The following is an 18,865-nucleotide window of genomic DNA, read 5'->3' on the forward strand; positions in this document are numbered from 1 at the left end:
CATCACTACCACTACTACAACAATCACTACTAATACCATCACTATCACTACTACAACTATCACTACTAATACCATCACTAACACTACTACAACTATCACTACTGGCAGTTTGGCACATGAAGTGTACATTTTCTAATTTTAATATATTATTTCATTCAATGTATCACAAACCCCAAAGATGCTTTATTGCTGCTTATAAACCACACACCATCGTGCCTTACTGATTACTTAAACCATTTCAGTATAGTGAGATGATTTGGGTGCTGCCAGTAAACATTTGTCGGAGTGCAGTGTCAATAGCCTGATTGTAATTCCTGGTGGTACATTAGGTTTCACTTCTGGATATTTATATGGGACAAGTCAAGTCACATTTAATTATAAAGCACATTTAAAAATGACAAGTGTTGACCAAAGTGCTGTATTTGCTATACCAGACTCCGGAAACACTTTTATGTCTACAGTTAATCTATCCCTAACGCCAAACCTTAAAAGTGACCCCAATTATAACACTATGTCCAATTGTATGGTTTTCCTTAAATCTGACCCCTGAGCTGTAAATCAAATTTTCGCCAGTTTAAAAACCCTGTGAGGACCAATTTATCAGGTTTTACTTCAGATGTACATATAGACCTAGCTCACACGCACACACAGAGAGAGAGACACCACACACTCAGGCAATTCAAAGTCAAACCAACATTAACGCGGATGCACAACAGTCTACAGGACCACATTTTGCTAGCTCCACTGCAAACAAACACCCATATACCACTCCCAAACACTAAATCAGCAAGTTTAGCAGCGTCCAAACAAATATCCCGCATTTACTATAACAATGACCTGGGGGCTTAATGAAAATTATGCTGCGCTCACTGCTGTCTGCCTGCCGCTGCCAACCTGTCAAGTGTGTTACACAATACACATCCACCCTGAAGGCGGCGCTAAGTACTTGCCATGCACCTCCACGACGTCGTGCTGCTGAAAAGTATGGCTGCGTAAAGTTACTTCCTATGTTTTTAAAGATTTGTTTGGTAAGATGTTTTGTTATATTTTAAATTCATAACTAAATAATTGAGTTGTGATTATTGGTGGGTTAAAAAACTGTTTCGGTCGACGTAAATATATTTCAACACGAACGACCTTATGCTTTCTTCAGAGATTAACAACTGCCAAATGTCAAATCTCGCGGGTAAAATAATGGCACTATCCACAAAATATTTGGTAGTCGGGAGAGTGTTTAAAGTAGTCGAAAACCCCCACATTCATCTAATTAACCTGAAAGGCTACTAAAGTGTTACCGGGTGCTTATTTTTGGACCGCTCCAGGGCTTTTGCGGGCTCTGGACGTGTTTTAAATTTTTGTTTAGAAATCGCATGTACACTGAACAAAATTATATACGCAACACTTTTTTTTTCATTTATCGAGCTGAACTTAAAGATCTTAGACTTTCTCTAGGTACACAAAAGGGCCTATTTCTGTCAAATATTGTTCACAAATCTGTCTAAATCTGTGTTAGTGAGCACTTCTCCTTTGCCGAGATAATCTATCCACCTCACAGGTGGGGCATATCAAGATGCTGATTAGACAGCATGATTATTCCACAGGTGTGCCTTAGGCTGGCCACAATAAAAGGCCACTCTAAAGTACCATATGCTGTCCACTTTTCTCCAAAACCTGATCATCTATTAAGCATAACAACACATCACTCCTGGCAGACGAAATAAATAAAAATATTATCATGAAGATCTATACTATTGCAAAAGTTTTTTCATCATAATCCTTATTTAAGTCCTGGTGTAGAGTAAATAAAATTAGGATGTAGGGAAAAGTTTGAGATATTAGTGTAATTATAAATAAATATGAATTAAAAAGGTCAAATTATTCCAGAGTCCAGGCGAGGTAAAACTACTGGCCCTATATGTTTCATATTCATTTTATGTTATTGCTCATGTTTATGCTTAAATAATATTTTATTCGAAATATTAGAATCACAGATTTCATTAATTCAAAAACAAATTAACTCTTAGACATGGTCACATTAAGTGAACCTACCATACGTCCTGGGCTCATTGAGCTCACTATTTCACCTAAAAAGCTCAGTCAAAATGTGTGTGCCAAATTTCAAACTGTTGTTTCAAAACTGGGGATTTTAACACTCATTATTTGCCTGAATGAAATCACAATATATTGAATTTGACACACATTTAAGATTTTCTCAACTGTCTTTACTTAAAAAAAGCTTTTGTTTACAGGCGTAAAGCTTCTGTCAGGCCGTGTTTTTGGTCCAGGCTGTGTTTTGGGTCCAGGTCATGGCTCAGGTCGAGACCGGACAGGAACCACCAAGTTGCGCCCAGCAGCTGCTGCGTCGTCTGAAGGTGCCGTTGATCGAGGCCCTGAGTGCAGACCCTGACTTTGTGCTTCAGCACGCAGACTCCCTCAGCCTGTTATCCCACCGTGAGTACCGACAGCTCAAAGCCCTAACGGACCCGTACAAACAGGCTCGGGACCTTCTGGACCATGTAATCCACAAAAGTGGTGACACTTCCGAGGAGTTTCTGCAGCTCCTGATGGGCAAAGAACTACAGGAGATGTTTCCAAAACTTATGATCCTCAAGGAGCTGCCAGGGAATGATCAAGGTTTAGCAGGTAAGCAATCTTTATTGTTTCCGTGGATGATTACACACATTTCCATTTGTACTGCGTAACTGTATCACTGTCAGTCATTCATTGGTAGGCTGAACATTTGGTACAGTTTTAAATTCAGTATTTGTTTTTCTAGGGGAAAAGAGAAGGCAAACAGTTGAACCAGAGGAGAACCTTCCTGCTAAACAGACATGTAGTAATGGTGAGTTTCTTAGTCAAAGTCATTAGAATGTGGTTATTCAATATATGTAAAAGTGTGTTTGTGGATTAATTGACTTCCATAAAGGTTTTCCATTGCATTTTGTTTTTCTGTATGAATAAATCAAAATAAGTCCAAATATAATATGACATATCTTAAATCACTGCATAATGATATGTCCTTGTATTGAAATGGAAGGAATTCCATTGGTTGTACATCCTTTTCACCCTGTCGTAAACTGCTACTTAGTGGACAAGTTGCAGGGGAAGCAATTTGAGATTTGTGAAAAAGTATATTGCAATTTGTGAAAAAGTATATTGCATTCATTGGGCAAGTGGGGCGCTGTGATGCGGACAGTCCGGTCCCTATTTACACCAATGGTTTCCAGAGCAACATAACATACTTCATATATGACTGGAACAAATGTTACCCATATCTGTGAATACCAATGTTTCTTTAATAGTTGTTGTACATCATGGTTCAGATGACTTGATATTTTGACTGCCTGAGGGACAGGTCAGCTAGAGACGCTCCACACACACGAACGCTAATTATGTCTAATAGGGTTTGCTTTTTCCACGGATCAGTCAGGACGGAGCATGACTGTTTTTGTTTTGGACCCTTCTGTTGCCGAGCAGGTTCTAAGATGGTGAAGGAGAAAGATCTGATGCGTGTGGCTCGAGGGATTGGTCACTCCTGGCGGGAGATTGGGACTGGAGCCCTTGACATCCCCTCAGTGCAGCTGGAACAGATCCAGGAGAACTACCCAAACAACCATGTGGACCGGGTGTTTGCTATGCTTCGCTACTGGAGCAGACTGAAGAGGTCTGAGGCCACGGCGGCCTGTCTTCACTCCCTTCTCAGCCAGGGTGACTGGGCCCTGCCACCAGACAGTATAGACTTTCTCCTGGACACCAGCTAAGACTCTCGTTAGTTTCCCCTTAGTATTGACTCTTAGCTACAATTGTTTGGCATGTCTTCTCTCTTGCTAGCCCCTCCTCTGACAGTCAACAAGCTTGTTAATTGTTTGAAGAGAGTAGTGTGCAGGCAAGGTAAACAGCAAGACAGATAGTTGTTGAATTTTGTGCCAAAATGAGGGAGATATTTCTTTCCTTAAGGCTTCAAATTTGTACTTAAGCAGCTGAGAAACCTTCATAACACACTTCAAAAAGCACCCAGGAAGGGTTCAGGACAAAACTCTGGACTGCTCTGAATCGAGGCCAGATTGAAATCGTTTGGAAGCACCCTTCTGGGAGGACTGGACCAGTTTGCACAATTAGCCTGGGCCAACCTGCTAGTAAAGCAGTGCAGGAGCCTCATCCATTGTTGTAGGAAGCGCATGATTGCAGTTACGGCAAATCGGCAAAAGGCTGTGTAATATTCTGGTCCCAGTCTTGGTTGGTCTATAAAAACATAACTCAAACATTGAACATTCCCTGGACTGTGGTGAAATACATTATAAATCTATTTATTTTTTATTTTTTAAAGAATATTGCTTGACTACGACTCTGCCTAGAGCAGACTGTTAACTGAGGTTGAATGATCAGGCAAGGATATAGGTGTTGAGAAAAGCCACCACAGGGGAATGGTGACTCTTGTGTAACTCCAGAGTTCTACAGCCAGGATGGGAGAAGTGATCCATATGTCAGACATTACCTGTGTGCGCCAGAAAACAACATCAAAAAGTGGTGCAGAGAAAGACTTTGATTTGATTTTATCATAATAGTATTTGGGTGTGTGGAAGATACAGAATACGGTACGTTGTTGCCTCCAAAGTAGCCTGGTAGAAAGAGCGGCCTCCCAGGCTGATTATGCAGCTTTGTCTATTACTGTAATTAAAATATCATTACATTAAAACTAATTTATCAAGGTCAGCAGGTAGGCAGCAGTTAGCCAAGCGGTTATATGGTCTCATTGTTAATCAAAAGGCTGCTATATTCAATCCTGATCTTCCACTGTGACAAAACAGAGTTTGAGAGTCAAGAAACTTCAGGTGGTGAGATATAGTTTTTTCCTTATTTTTTAAGCACGATAAACTGGAATTGGGTCCCTTCCTGATTTGCTCCTATTGAATAAATATTTATTGTGGACAGAATACACACCAGGTAAAACATTTTTTAATGACTTAATTTGTATTTCGAGGCAGGCTTCAATATGCAAAAATCCAATATGCAGAGGTAGTCTTATTGTTTGCATGGTAAAAGTTGTTTGTCCAAAATGTTTTTATTTTATTTTAAGTCTCTTACAATGTGGGCCTGATTTAAACACCATACGAAGGCTGCTATAGGCTACAAATCAGAAGCTGTGTGAAAATGTTATTGGCGCCATTGGTTTTGTTTGCTGGTAAATCAGATAGGCGGACATTATGCCCAAATACCCTAGTGGCTGTAAAATAAAGTGTGTTCAGCATCAGCATTGATTGCTGGAAGTTGCCCCCCGCCAAAAAAACAACGGCAGTTTGATCGATGTTGAACATGACAGCTCTCTGTATTTGTGTCTTACATCAATGTTGTGATTTGATGTTTACATGTACTTCCCATGTACATAGTTTTATTTGCATTTATATTTTTACATTATGTATATGGTTCTGTGTTTTTTTATCTGTTTTACCTGTCTTGCTTTTGTATTCTTTTCCCCTCCATTCTCCATGAAAACCAATCAGATACATAAACATTTTCTCTTCTCCCCCAATGGTCCTCGAATATCTCCAACATGTCCTATTCCACAATAACTGCTATTTAAATGTATGAATGGATATGTCAGTTGTTGCTTTATCTTTAGATCCGAGCCATGGGATTGGTACACTAAAGATCTGTTCCCAACTGACAGCATTTTACAAGGCACTGCTGTCAAATCTATGGACTTGAATATATGGTTTTACTTAACATGCCATGTTATGCATGTTGGCTAGGAACTGATTGAGGGCATATGTAAATTGCTCCAAAAAAAATAAGGGAACACTTAAATCACACATCAGGTCATGAACTAAATATATTAAGGATCAAATTCTTTACTGCACATTGTGTAATTCGTTGAGAACAAAATGACATAACGGTCAGTGGAAGGCTGGATTCAAAATCAAAGTATATAATTGAAATCACAGGCTTTTCCAACTTGTATTAATTTCATCACAGTAAGTTATAATGTAACTCAGTAGTGTGTATGGCTTCCACGTGTTTGTATACACTCCTGACAAAATCTGGGCATGCTCCTGATGAAATGGCGGATGGTGTCCTGGGGGACCTCCCAGACCTGGTTTAGGGCATCAGTGAGCTTCTGGACAGTCTGTGGTGCTACTTTGTGACGTCGGATGCACTGATTCATAATGTCCCAGAGGTTCTCAAGTGGATTCAGGTCTGGGTAATGTGAGGGCCAGTCAATGGCATCAATGGCCTTTGTCATCCAGGAACTGCATACACACTCTGGCCATATGAGGCCGGGCATTGTCCTGCACCAGGAGGAACCCAGGGCCCACTTCACCAGCATCAGCTCTGACGATGGGTCTGAGGATTTCATCCCGGTACCTAACATGAGTCAGGGTACTGTTGGCTAGCACATGGAGATCTGTGCAAGCCTTCAAGGATAAATCTCCCCATCACTGAACCACCGCCAAACAGGTCATGCTGATGTTGCAGGCAGCAAAACGTTCACCACTGCATCTCCAGACTCTTTCACATCTGTCACGTGCTCAGTGTGAACCTGCTTTCATCTGTGAAGAGAACGGGGTGCCAAAGGCAGACCTGCCATTTCTGGTGTTCTCTGGCGAATGCCAATGGAGCTGCATGGTGCTGGGCTGTGAGCACAGGTCCCACTAGAGGAAGTCAGGCCCTCATGCCATCCTGTTGGAGTCTGTTTCTGACAGTTTGGTCAGAAATATGGACACCAGTAGCCTGCTCAAGGTCATTCAGTAGGGCTTTGGTGGTGCTCCTCCTGTTCCTCCTTGCACAAAGGAGCAGATACCGGTCCTGCTGCTGGGTCCTGTCCAGTTCTCCTCGTGTAACTGCCCGTCTCCTAGTATCTCCTTGATGCTCTTGAGACTACTGGGAGACACAGCAAACCTTCTTGCGAAAGCACATAAGATGTATGCCAGCCTGTAGGAGTTTGACTACCTGTGCAACCTGAATGGGCTGCAGGTACCGCCTCATGCTTCAAGTAGAGACAAGGACACTAGCAAAATGCAAAACTAGAGAAGAATCAGTCAGGAAGGATAAGGAGGGAGCAATTGTCTGTGACCACCACCTGCAAAACCATTCCTTTTTTAGGGGTTGATGTTCCCCCTCTAGTGCACCTATTGTCACTTTCATTTGCACCAAAACAGGTGACATTGATTCACAACTGCTTATGCTTCTTAACTAAAAAAGATTGATATCCCTGAAGTTGAATTGACTTGGCGTTATACTGTGTTGATTACGTGTTCCCTTAATTATTTTGAGCAGTGTATGTCTACAGTGTCTGAAATGGTATGTGCCACAGAAATAACCCCACAAATCCTGTGAGTAATGCATATTATATTATCTACTTTGTTGGTGTATTTATTGACATAGTACTTAGAAGATTACTATAAAAAAATTATACACTATGCTTCCCTTACCAACATGGCCGATGTTATGAGTCATACTTTACAAATCACGTGTAGGCACTCTCCCCGGGGAACACTTCCGGTAGCCTTTCCTGTGTTTGTAAACTGAAAATTTGGAACTCCGACAAGAAATATTAATCTGCTAACTCTTAAAAACTAAAGGTAAAACAATTAAAAAAAAATCTTTGCAACAGACCAACCTTACAATTTCAATATGTAAGTTTCGAGTTATTTCCCAGAATGTTTATGCAATGAGAGTTAAGACAATTTGTAGTCGGCGCTCAACCCGCACGCCCTGATCCTGCCTAGCTGCTGTTGTTGTGTTGTCTGTGGGATGGGGGGGGGGGGGGGTGGCGGGTACGCAAACAGTGAGTCTTCTTGCCCTAGCTTCACCTAAGCAGACCCTGGCTTTACCTAATAAGTTACCTTGAATGAATTCACAACATAAGTGCCAAAAAAATATTTTTGCTCCTCATATTTTACCCAGGCATATGATGGTATTTGCCCTGAAACTCAGTGATGAGGTCTACCTAGCTAACGATGTTGGATTGCTAGCTTGCTAATTAGGTAGCTCGCTAACGTTAGCTCGTTAGCTAACGTTATACTATAACTGCTTTTCTGTCAGTATTCAGACATTGTTTTAGCTGGCTAATTAGAGCCCTGAATAATACTGCATGTTTAACCGGCCTTAACGCAGTGCATTGTCAAGGGATAAGATGCGCTATCTATCCAATGCATTTGCTTTTATGCTTATACTATGATACATTTTCATTGTGCTGTGGGTGTAAGCTCTAGCAAGCTAAGTAGGTATCCTCTTAGTTCCCGGCTACTTTAGCGTTCACTTAGTTTACAGTTGACATGGATTAGGAGAGCACACGATTAACAACTGTGTGGCCAGGGTAAATTATGCTTTCCTGTTTGTTTGTTTTTCTAGACCCCGAAGTGATGTGATATATCTTTAGCATACAAACTTGGGTGAATGTTGTTTTAAGTGACTTGTTCATGCATGCATCATAACTCCTTTTCAGAACATCTTCAATCATTAATTTACAAAACATTTTTACGAACTGTTTGTCTGCATTCTCCAGTTTTATTTTTGTCATCATTGAAACAATATTTGTCAATTTCCTTGAGAAGAGGTGGCATACATCCAACCATCGGGGCTGCTGTCTACAAGCCTGATATAAATTTTCTTGATGACAAATTTATAATTGCAATACTGACGAATAACCCAGTTGCACAGCAGTACACCGTATAGCTGATGCAGTTTTGAGAAACAACCATCACAGTCAAAAGTAAAAGCAACAAAATACAGTAATTTTGGCCTCATATTAACCCTCTATTTCCAGGCTTTGCCCCCCCCCGATGATTTGGGTGGGTGCGGTCTCTTCTCGCACCCATTATCCCGAGTGACGCCTCACGCCCCCCCCCCCTCGTACCCCAAAACACACACGCATTCTAACCACGCTACCACGGCGATGACGCACCACCCAGGCAACTCTGTTCGAGAACACATGAAATGGGTCAGTGGCTTCCTCCTTTATTTTCCATTGTTGGTTGATGTTATTAATTTGGTGTCTTGTTTCATGTCTCTGTTCTGTAGGGACGTGCCTTCACATTCATGGCGGGTGTGGGGGACGGACGGACAGGAGAGACGGGCGGACGGACGGGGGGTGGGGGGTGACAGACGGGGGGGACTTTCCCTGTTGTTTCTCTGATTCCTTCCCTTAGAGGGCTGACACGCCAGTCGTCCGCTGTCCCTGTCGGATTTAGACGATGTCCTGTCTCTCGGGTTGTTTGGTCTGGTATTGCCTCACTCGCCCCGACTCTGACTTGCCACTCCACGTGTTTGTCCCGTCCCCGCAGGCCGGGCTGCTGGGCTGCGAGGCGGTGCTGTCCAGCATGGCCCTGATGCAGGCCAACAACATGTCTGGCGTGGGCCAGAAGAAGACGGTGTCCCAGCATGGACAGGGCCAGAGGGACGACGCCGGCGCAGAGGGCCACCAGCAGCAGTCTCAGCAGGGGCACCACGGACACCACAACAACCACCAGTCCCACGGCCACCTCAGCCACATGGTCCTGCCCTCGGGGGTCAGCTGCCCGCCTCTGGTGAGAAACGGGCACACTTAGCGTGCCTGGTGGATGCGTTGTGCGGCCTCTACGCCCCGTGGAGGTTCTCAGAAATTGCAGATAATGCCAACCTTAGGTGCTCAGTGATGTACAGTAATATGCTATAAGTGATGCAACTTTTTACATGTTTTTTTTGTCAGCGTAATGGAAATGCGGCCAATTAATTTGGAAAGATAAGACTTTTACGATACTTATAAATACTGTGTTGAGGTCAAATATGCCAGCCTATCACCTGTGAGCCCAAATCACCACTTCACCGTTCCTTATAAAAGATTATTCGTAATATACAGTGTCCATGAGCACTTTGTTTGATGTATATTCACAAAATCCCAACACTGTAAGAAAATATTTTATAATCTAGCATGTGGGCAATAGAGTAAACTATTCTCTGACCCCGATTGCGATTCAGCTGAAGGTTAAAATGTGTTCAAATTAGGTACTGTACATCCTTTAGAAAGGTGTGTGGCCGCTTATACCTCTCAATAAATCCCTTGCGCTTGTAGTTCTCCCAGAGTTCTTCTTATCACATTACTGAACGTATCCCAGACCTGCTTGCTGTCTTCCCTGTTGATGCTCTGCCGGGTCTGTCCTGCAGTTATGTTTGATTCCTCTTTGTGTTTGGGAGGTTTGTGCCTTCGGTGTTGTTTTCAGCAGGTGAAATGCATACTCAATATGATTCTGGTGTGGGGATTGCCTTGGTCAAAAATATTCAACTTTTTGTCCTAGAAACTTTAGTGGTGTGCTTGAGGTCATTGTACTGCTGCTTGTTAGACTGCTGTCCAATGAGTTTTAAAGCACTTGGTTGTATCTGAACAGATGAGATGCTTCTGTACACAATTTTTTATTTTTACTATACTACTGATTTTAAGTAGGATTTTATCTACATAAAATGTATTGTGTTCAATGGCAGGGAGAACAATCATTTTATTACAAATATATTTAGTTTTTTTTACATTAATATCTAAGCACTAGCTCTATTATGATTAGTATGTAACAAATGTAGATAATCAGATTTCCACTCTCTCTCTCCTTGTTAGTTAATCAGAAAAGATGGACACTCGTTTCATGCCTCCAGGCTGCTGGATGAGAAGGACATGCAGGGAAGCCAGAATATGCAACCAACAAAAAAGAAGCACCGAAAAGCAGGAACACCAAACAAGCTGAGGGAGAAAGTGGAGGTAAGTGCTGTGTCTGTGTGTGGGCACCGTAGCTGTACACCTTTACGGTAAGTTTAATGCGAGACGCTGGAATCTGACCGTTCGTTGCTGGTTTATATTTTTCAAGCAGGTGGAGTTGGACATCAACGAGGGTGATGATCATAATTCCCAAGTACAAAAGAACTTCATCTGTGAGCACTGTTATGGAGCCTTCCGCAGTAGCTACCACCTAAAACGACACATCCTCACTCATACAGGTCAGTATTTCTCATTCGTTTCAGGAATACTGCTCACCATTCAGGAGTACTGATAAAATATATATATATTTTTTTTTACAACTGGATCAAAACGGTGGTTTTTATTTTTGTATAGGAATGCATTTCATACTTTTGAACGGTGTTCTTGTGTTGTTGTTTAGGAGAGAAACCGTTTGCGTGTGACGTTTGTGACATGCGGTTTATTCAGCGATACCACCTGGACAGACACAAGAGAGTTCACAGTGGAGAGAAGCCCTACCAGTGTGATCGCTGCAATCAGGTACCAGATCTGCAGTGTTGAAACAGCCTTTCAGCGGGGCCTGACCGCTCAGATAGAAATACAGTCACTTTCAAGTTGATTGGCAGCCTTGATACTGAGGCCCCCCCCCCCCCCCCCCCCCCCCCCCCCCACACACACACAAAATAAATAAAAACTAAATTGATTGAAGGGGATATTATACCATTCCTTCATACATAATGTTGGTCTCACAGGCTGCCTTAAGTTTCACCTGCGGTTGAGCTTCAAGGTTTTATTTGACTGAAATATCTTGGTTGTTGTAGTTTGTGATGCATTTTACCTTAGCAGAGGCCTGAACAATGGCCCTCGAGACCAGTGGAAGCAGAACAGGTTTATTAAATCTAAGGTCCTCCGTCATATTCCCTGGTAGGTGTGACGCTCTTTTCGGCATAGGCATCCTTCTTTCAGTCCCAAAACCACTGTTGCAGTGTGTGGCCAGTGAGTGTCCATTGTTTGCGTCTTCGGACTGAAGCACCGTGTTCCATTCCCACTGGCACTGCCGTTTATCACTGGTGTTTGTTGTTTGCTCTCAACACAAGCGTCTCTCAATATTACTGTGCGTAATACGTAGGTCGTTACCTGAGCTGTTATTTTGTACTGCCTTTTTTTTTTGGCCTCATGTTTATCAATGGTGCCTATCATTTGGTAGGTGACTGTCTGCTAACAGAATTAGCTTGCCTCTTGAGCCGTCACGGCATCCCCGTTCAATTTCAGCATTTGAAAGCGTTTGCCTACTGAACCCAAAGCATGTCTCTGGGTCACTGGGTTCATGGCACCATCCTATGTGGTTACTAGAGTGCACTTGCTCTGTTCCAGAACTTTTCTCGGACGGACCGCCTGCTGCGCCACCGGCGTCTGTGTGGAGCAGGGGCTAACATTCCCAAGGTGGAGAACCAGTCAACTTTCTCCTGCGATGGCCGAGGAGGAGCCTACTCCCAGGATGCAACTGGTCACACGGCCAACTGGAGCCCCCTACAGCAGCAGAACAACCGTTTGGCTGTCTGACCTCCGACCCCTCACGCAGACAGCCGTTCACGGCTCAGTGACACCACATCAGAAGCAGACCAGAACTGCATCCTCCCTCAGCTTCTTCCCAGTTAATCCTGGCTAAGACGAACAAACCAAACCATATATTGTACTCACCAGCGAGCTCATATCCTGTTAATTGGATAGGGGATGATTTTTTTTAACTCATTTTATCTTTTTGTTGTGTTGTTACGTACATGGTACTTGAGAGGAGGAGGAGACAAGTCCTGGGGTGGGAGGGGTTTGGGCGACTCGCCATATTGCTATGGCAGGAGTGAATTGACAAAAACCGAGAGGTATGTAAGCTCCATTGAACAGCCCGTTTTGAACTTGGAGTGATGATCTGTGGAGGCCGGCGTGAGATTGGCCTGGTCAAACAGATAGTCACCGCCGACATAGCTTTTTTTTTACCATTGAGTATTTGTGGAATCTCATCGTCATTGAGTAACCTATGACCCTGATCCACAGCCAGCCTCAGGTCTGTGGTCAACCACGTCATACTAAGGACAATGGAGAACACGCATCCTTGTGGCCTTGAACTCGGATTCATCTACGTTGGTTTCTTTAGTCCTACTAGCTTGATAGTTCCTGTTCTAACCTGTTAGTGTATGGATGTAGGCAAATGGGCCAGTGTCACATTTCTTGTTTTATGTTGTTAGTGTCCACACATCCATCCAGTCCTTGTGATGTATTTGATTTTAATACTGTAAGATAACTTTGTATTTTAATACACTGGTCAAATGTTCTTTAACTCTAGAACCTCTCGTGGCTACTGTATGGGGATAGTGACCATAGAAATATAATTACTCATGTTAATTCTAGTATTTTATTTCTATGTTGAACTTCATAGTCAGTGTATGATCAGCTTTATATTTTTTTTTCTCAATGGACATTTGCATATGTAGGGCAGGCCTGTTCTATATTCATCCAGAGTTTGTCTTTCTGAACACTCACGGTTTTTGTCCGTCAACGTCTCAAATGTTATGGAATGTCCTTAGTGTGTTGATCCATCTCATAATATTTTTATAGTGTTATTTTAAAGCGCTCATAATGTTGCAAACAGCAGATGAAGCAGGTCAGTTGACTACTCAACTTTGACCTGCTCCATTTCATTTTTTTAAACAAACTCTATAATCCACGCCTTGATTGTTGTTTGTATTCACCTCTGGCATCTTCAGTGAAGATGACCATGTCAGAAATCCAAATCACCCCTGCATCCTGAGCTTTCCTCTGAATCGGAGAGAATTGGATAAATACAACTTTTGTTGTAAGAAGTATTGCTTCCATCTTTCTTATCTTCACCGATCTAGATGAGGGGCTAGGGACTAGGGGTCTGTTTGGATTTCACTCCCTGAACTCTGTGGATATCCATGGCAACAGAAGGTCCACTGGGGTTCCTTTCATTCACATTTTGATGGGAGCGTGTAAAACTCCAGTACGGTAGTCTGGTGTCGTATCGGTTTGTACTGACTTGCCAACTCAAGTTTTAATTTCCCTAAACCATCTTAGGAATTGGCTGTACTGTACAGAAATGGGACCAGGCTATCACTTAAGCTCTAAACACTGGATTGAGGAAGCCTGAAATATAATACATCAGTTCTTATCTCTATAGAGAGTTCTTATTTTAGAGGAACAGTAGTTACTATTTCATCACTGTCAGGTTGTTAGTGCTGTCAGGGGAGTTTGTGGCCCTTCAGAAAGACTAAAGGCAGTTCGTTTTCTACTGCTGAATTTGAGTTAATATATATATTTTTAATTTCTATTCAATTAGGAGTAGAGGCAGAACTGCCACTAGTGCCTGTCTGTTGTAACAGTATGATTAGTTCATTTGTTTTATTACCAGTAGTATTGCATGCATTTCTGATCCCCAAAATAAAATGACAGGATCTCTTAAAATGTTTTTGATAACATGGTTTTTTTAAAGTCATCACAATGCTAGTCCCGATTCGCAGACAAGCTGAAGTCAACTTTTGACCCTGTAAGACATTGTCGTCAATTAAAAACTAGGGCCTCAAGCTGAAATAAAGATTTTCCTCTTTTTAAAATGTGTTCCTGTACTCAGGTTTAAATACAATCCGGGTTGATGCTTGTGATGAACCACCAGAGGACGCTCTTTCCTCATTCATGACGGCAGTGAATGTTTGATCCCTACTGTTATCTGGTCCCAAAGGCCAGAGTATTAGGCAGTTTGTGAAGAAAACGGAGGAGGCACCCTAGTGCATGTTTAATAATATATATATTTTTTTTTTCTTACTGACCTTTCACTTAGAGGAGGACTGTTAGAGTAGCCTTTCAACTGAACCAGTAATTGCATGCCTTGGGCCATTCCTTTCAAACTCCTCCCTGTTGCATTCTGTCTGTGACTTCTATCTTTTTGGGACCCATCCCTTTCTATTCCCTTCTCCCCTGATGTCCCTATCTTTTCCTTGTGTTGGGGCCGTCCCCGCCCCTCCACACCCTATCCCTCTGGGGACCTAGCTCGGTGATTAAACCTCTAGGACCACGAGCGGGGTGAGATCAGCCTGACACTGGAGGCGGCAGGCCAGGGAGTGTGTGCTCTGCCCCTGGGGAAACATCGGCTCCCTCTCCAACCCCGATTTACAGCGCCGCAGGCCAGAGCACTTAACACTCCGCCTACTCAAGAGAGGGAGTTGGGGGAGGGAGACATCACAGCCTGTCGAAATCGTCCAGATTCCAATAATTCAGCAGAAAGACGGTATATGGTCCTTCTGCCCAAAGTACACCGCTGTGCTGATGAAACCCAGCTGTACCTACAAACTGCCCCAAGACCCTCTGACGCGTCTGCCCGTCTAAACACCAAACCTGAGGAGAGAAGGTCAAGAACATGGCCAAAACGTAGTCCCGTCTTTTCTCCGTTTAACCACAAGGAGTGGTCATCCTTGACTGGACTACTGCAGTGCACTCTGGATCCCTGGAAGTATTCTCCAGAACTCCGTTACATCCAGAACGGCGCTGCCAGGATCTTGAGGAGACTTGGGGGCGCCGTTACATTTCCCCCATTCTGGCGTCTTGGCACTGGCCCTGTGTCTCATTTCGGACTGGATTCAGACCCTCCAGCTGACTTTCCAGTGTGTTTCTGCCCATAACCGTCTACACCTTGTCCTCCACACACACTGGACCAAGCTCCAACTCCTTGGTGGATACGGCAATCCGCTCCTCCTGCCTGAGCCTCTGGAATCCTTTCCCAGAACCTTCTCTCCAGGAAGACCTTTCTGTATAGAACGAACTATATGCATACAGTCGTATCGGGTGAATTATATGCTATGGTCTTTACAGTCACCATATCTCAACCCAAGTGAACACCTATGGGAGATTCTGGACCAATGTGGTAGACAGAGGTGTCCACCACCATCATCAAAACACCAAAGGAGGGAATATCCTTTGGAAGAAGTGGCGCTCCATCCCTCCGTCAGAGTTTCAGAGACTCGTAGAATCTGTTACATGACTCAATAAAGCTGTCCTGGTGGCTCATGGCCCAGCACCTTACTGATACACATGTTATTTCCTTTCGTTTGTTGCCTGTATGTGCATGTGTAAAAAATCAAGAGAGCACAGCACCTTTTTCTTTCCTTTCCAAAAAAGTCGACAAGGAAGGTTTTGAGTGAGGAACAGAAGGGTTTAAATAAAGAGACCACTGCAAATTGAACCCTTCTGTTCCTCACTCAAAACCTTCCTTCAACTTTTTTGGAAAGGAAAGAAAAAGGTGCAGTGGTCTCTTAATTTTTTCCAGAGCTGTATACACACAAACACACACAAACAAGACCTTTGTGTTGATAGCTGTGCTCTGTGTTGTTGTTGTCCCTTGTGGAGTTCCACTGTTTTATGCCAGTCACCCTAGAGGTGTCGTATTTATGTGCTTTACAAATTTAATAACTACATCATTTTGGTTGTTGTCGTAGATAATATTAACAATCTGATGTATTCTCACCAGTGCAGCTTCAGAGATGGTTTTGAAGACATCAGCCAACGATATCCAAATGCACAATCCCTCAAACCCCCTGTTATTGTAAGAGTTTACAAAATTCAGGTTGCATATCTGTAGTTTTGTATTTTTCTACAGTGCAGCCTTCTATTTAGGTGGTTGTCTGTGGTCAAATAGCTGGCACTCCCAATTTGATTTGGAACCTTTTGTCCTAACTATAGCTCTGCCTATCTCTCAACAAGGTGCAGAACTTAACCTCTACTCTCCTCTTCATTTCGTATTTGATTAATAAATGGTATAGTGAGTGAGTGTGAGTGGGAAATCCCTCCCTCCTATTCATCATGGTGATATCAGCCCCCTTCAATGTGCTAATTAGCACACTTCTCATTAAAGATGAACTTGTTCCTCCTCACCCCATCTCCCACTGTGAACGACCTATATACACAGGTATTATTAGAGATCGTGAGTATGGCCAACCAGTAATGAGAATTATGAAATATTAATACAGAAATTCTTGTCACATACAGAGTTCAAGTTTTTAGGCACTTTATTAAAGTGTGATTAATTTAAAAAAGTACTTAGTCATTAAACACAGTCATATCATTATGGGCTTCTACGATAAAGCACAGCATCGTAATGGACGTCAAACCACATCCTAATAGTGAACTTATCCTACCAAATCCTTTTCAGTTACAAGCAGGCATTTCCATAATTCTCAAACCCCATCAGCTCTGCATAGAGAAAATGTGTAAAAAAATACCAGAACAACGTAATATTCAGAAATACTCAAAGCCAATGATTTTGAAATTCTAAATGAGGTTCTGATTCCTGGCACACAGTGGAAAACAGGTCTAATACATATCAGAGCTGTTCAGAGGACCTGAGATGTCAGTGAGTGTGAAGTGCTCTCTTGGGATAGGAGAGCAAGAATGTGCCCTTGTTAAATGGCAGCCATCTTATACGACGAACTGCCTTTTCTGTGATGTACAAAATGGCCACCAAATAGCTGGATCCAGTTGATTTAATTGTTAAATCCATTACTATGAATTAAACTATTATGCACAGCCAATGACTTGATAAAAAAGGACAAACTAAAAGCCTGCTTTCTGTTTACTATTCTAATACTAAGTGTTGGTAGGCCTCCCTGGTTCCTCAAACCTGTCCAGAATGCTGCTTCCCAGCTGGTGTTCAACTTTCCCAAGTTCACCCACACAGTCCAAAGGTTCTCCCATAGTGCAAGGCAAGGCTGAAGCCCTACAAGAGCTATTAGACCGAGACAGCCTCTGGTTCCTCAGCTGTTTCTGTCGCTGTCAAAGCTCTTCTCTGTCCTGGCAACTCTATGGCGGAACAAGTTTTTATATCTTCCAGCGCTGACTTTGCTGATACCAAGTGCATTGCTAAAGGTGTGCTTACAAAAACTAGGTTGTGTTGTAGTGCTGCCTACCTGTGTTGACATGAATGCACTAATAGTAAATTGCTATGAAAAAGCATTTGTTATATGACTAAATGAAAGAATTTACATATTCTTTTTGAAGCAGAAACAGTGAGAAGCTTCAAGATTACACTGTTCACCACACATTCAGCTGCTTTTTTGGCATTTTTGATATGCATAATCCCATCCAATTAACACAAGATTAATTAGCATGAGGCATCTTTCAGCACGTTTTCTCCCATCTGATTAAGTCGTGTAGAGGTTGTCACAAACAGAGCATATGATGGGTGACTAGGGATTTGAATGAGAAACCTTTACACAAATGGCCTACTTTCATGTTAATTACAATAAATCATGCACCTTCTTGTTTTAAGCCCTGAGAACCATAGATTACACAAAAAAAGGGAAATCTGGTAGTGTTTTGGCTCAAAAGTAACACATTCTTCTGAATAGGAGAAAGGGGCCCCCCGACCCCAGTCCTTTGGAAAGGAGAAAGTGGCAGCCGACCCCAGAAGCATGCCTGCTATGAGTCTGCCCATTGCTCTGACACGTCGCAAGCCCATGGATGATTTATTGAAGCTGTTGGTAATCAACCCCTATGACATGCTTAGACAGAGTCATGTCTGAAACGGATATGTAAGGACATATGATACAAGCATGGCATATTAACTGGACGAGGTGGATGGGAGCAATCAAAGCAGCACATTAAAAAGGTTTAGTGCTTTTACACGCACAGCAAATTATCACATGATAACTTTTAGACATTATTAGGTCTGGGTTCTCAGACAGTTTGATGCCGCCCATTTATGAGTTGCTCTCCAAACAATTCTGAACATACATGCAATCATTTGGAATAAGTACATCATTTGTACTTGTATTGGATTGAAATGGCAGCAGTAGTAGCATACAGAATTACCCTGAACTGGATAATTTCTCAAGATAGTCGGCAATTAATTAAAGGTCCAGATGTGCTTTTAAAGGGGAATTCAACAAAAAAATAGCATATTGGTTTTATTGACTTCCTACCCTCCCCCTAAAAAACAAACAAAAAATACAACTAATTTGGGAAAATGTATGAATTCGGGAAATAATCCAAAAATGTCTTCATGCCCCCCCTAATCTATTAATCATTATTGTACCAGATGAACTAAACAGAAACAATTGTGCAGATTTTCTCTTGTACAGTAAGGCATTTGTTTTCAAG

At 42.5% G+C, this 18,865-nt stretch overlaps 2 protein-coding genes across 7 annotated transcripts; both read left to right on the forward strand.

Moving 5' to 3' along the window:
• The first annotated feature begins 916 nt into the window (after window positions 1-916).
• Window positions 917-5,187, forward strand: zgc:174906 (CARD and Death domain-containing protein). Its single transcript, XM_010875249.4, has 4 exons — window positions 917-1,028; window positions 2,250-2,643; window positions 2,777-2,842; window positions 3,478-5,187. Exons 2-4 carry the CDS (start codon window positions 2,307-2,309, stop codon window positions 3,759-3,761), a joined length of 687 nt encoding a protein of 228 aa, XP_010873551.2. The 5' UTR covers window positions 917-1,028; window positions 2,250-2,306; the 3' UTR covers window positions 3,762-5,187.
• A 2,286-nt stretch (window positions 5,188-7,473) lies between these two features.
• Window positions 7,474-14,425, forward strand: znf740b (zinc finger protein 740b). Of its 6 annotated transcripts, none has more exons than XM_034296139.1 (7): window positions 7,474-7,580; window positions 8,768-8,941; window positions 9,285-9,527; window positions 10,586-10,726; window positions 10,836-10,962; window positions 11,124-11,242; window positions 12,077-14,425. In XM_034296139.1, exons 2-7 carry the CDS (start codon window positions 8,897-8,899, stop codon window positions 12,263-12,265), a joined length of 864 nt encoding a protein of 287 aa, XP_034152030.1. In that variant the 5' UTR covers window positions 7,474-7,580; window positions 8,768-8,896; the 3' UTR covers window positions 12,266-14,425. The 6 variants fall into 6 exon arrangements, with proteins under 6 accessions (XP_034152030.1, XP_010873554.2, XP_010873557.2 ...); XM_010875252.4 differs by having other exon boundaries at window positions 10,833-10,962; window positions 12,077-14,422; XM_010875253.4 differs by having other exon boundaries at window positions 7,489-7,634; window positions 10,833-10,962; window positions 12,077-14,422.
• The last annotated feature ends 4,440 nt before the right edge of the window (window positions 14,426-18,865 follow it).

Source organism: Esox lucius, chromosome 12 (genome assembly GCF_011004845.1).
Source record: "Esox lucius isolate fEsoLuc1 chromosome 12, fEsoLuc1.pri, whole genome shotgun sequence".
Taxonomy (NCBI): domain Eukaryota; kingdom Metazoa; phylum Chordata; class Actinopteri; order Esociformes; family Esocidae; genus Esox; species Esox lucius.

Excerpts from the sequence above, each read along its gene's own strand:
- zgc:174906 (XM_010875249.4), top strand. The coding sequence starts at position 2,307 with ATGGCTCAGGTCGAGACCGGACAGGAACCACCAAGTTGCGCCCAGCAG. Across the intron at positions 2,644-2,776 it reads GAATGATCAAGGTTTAGCAG|GGGAAAAGAGAAGGCAAACA; the intron begins GTAAGCAATCTT and ends TTGTTTTTCTAG. Across the intron at positions 2,843-3,477 it reads TAAACAGACATGTAGTAATG|GTTCTAAGATGGTGAAGGAG; the intron begins GTGAGTTTCTTA and ends GTTGCCGAGCAG.
- znf740b (XM_010875252.4), top strand. The coding sequence starts at position 8,897 with ATGACGCACCACCCAGGCAACTCTGTTCGAGAACACATGAAATGG. Across the intron at positions 8,942-9,284 it reads TTCGAGAACACATGAAATGG|GCCGGGCTGCTGGGCTGCGA; the intron begins GTCAGTGGCTTC and ends CCGTCCCCGCAG. Across the intron at positions 10,727-10,832 it reads AGCTGAGGGAGAAAGTGGAG|CAGGTGGAGTTGGACATCAA; the intron begins GTAAGTGCTGTG and ends ATATTTTTCAAG.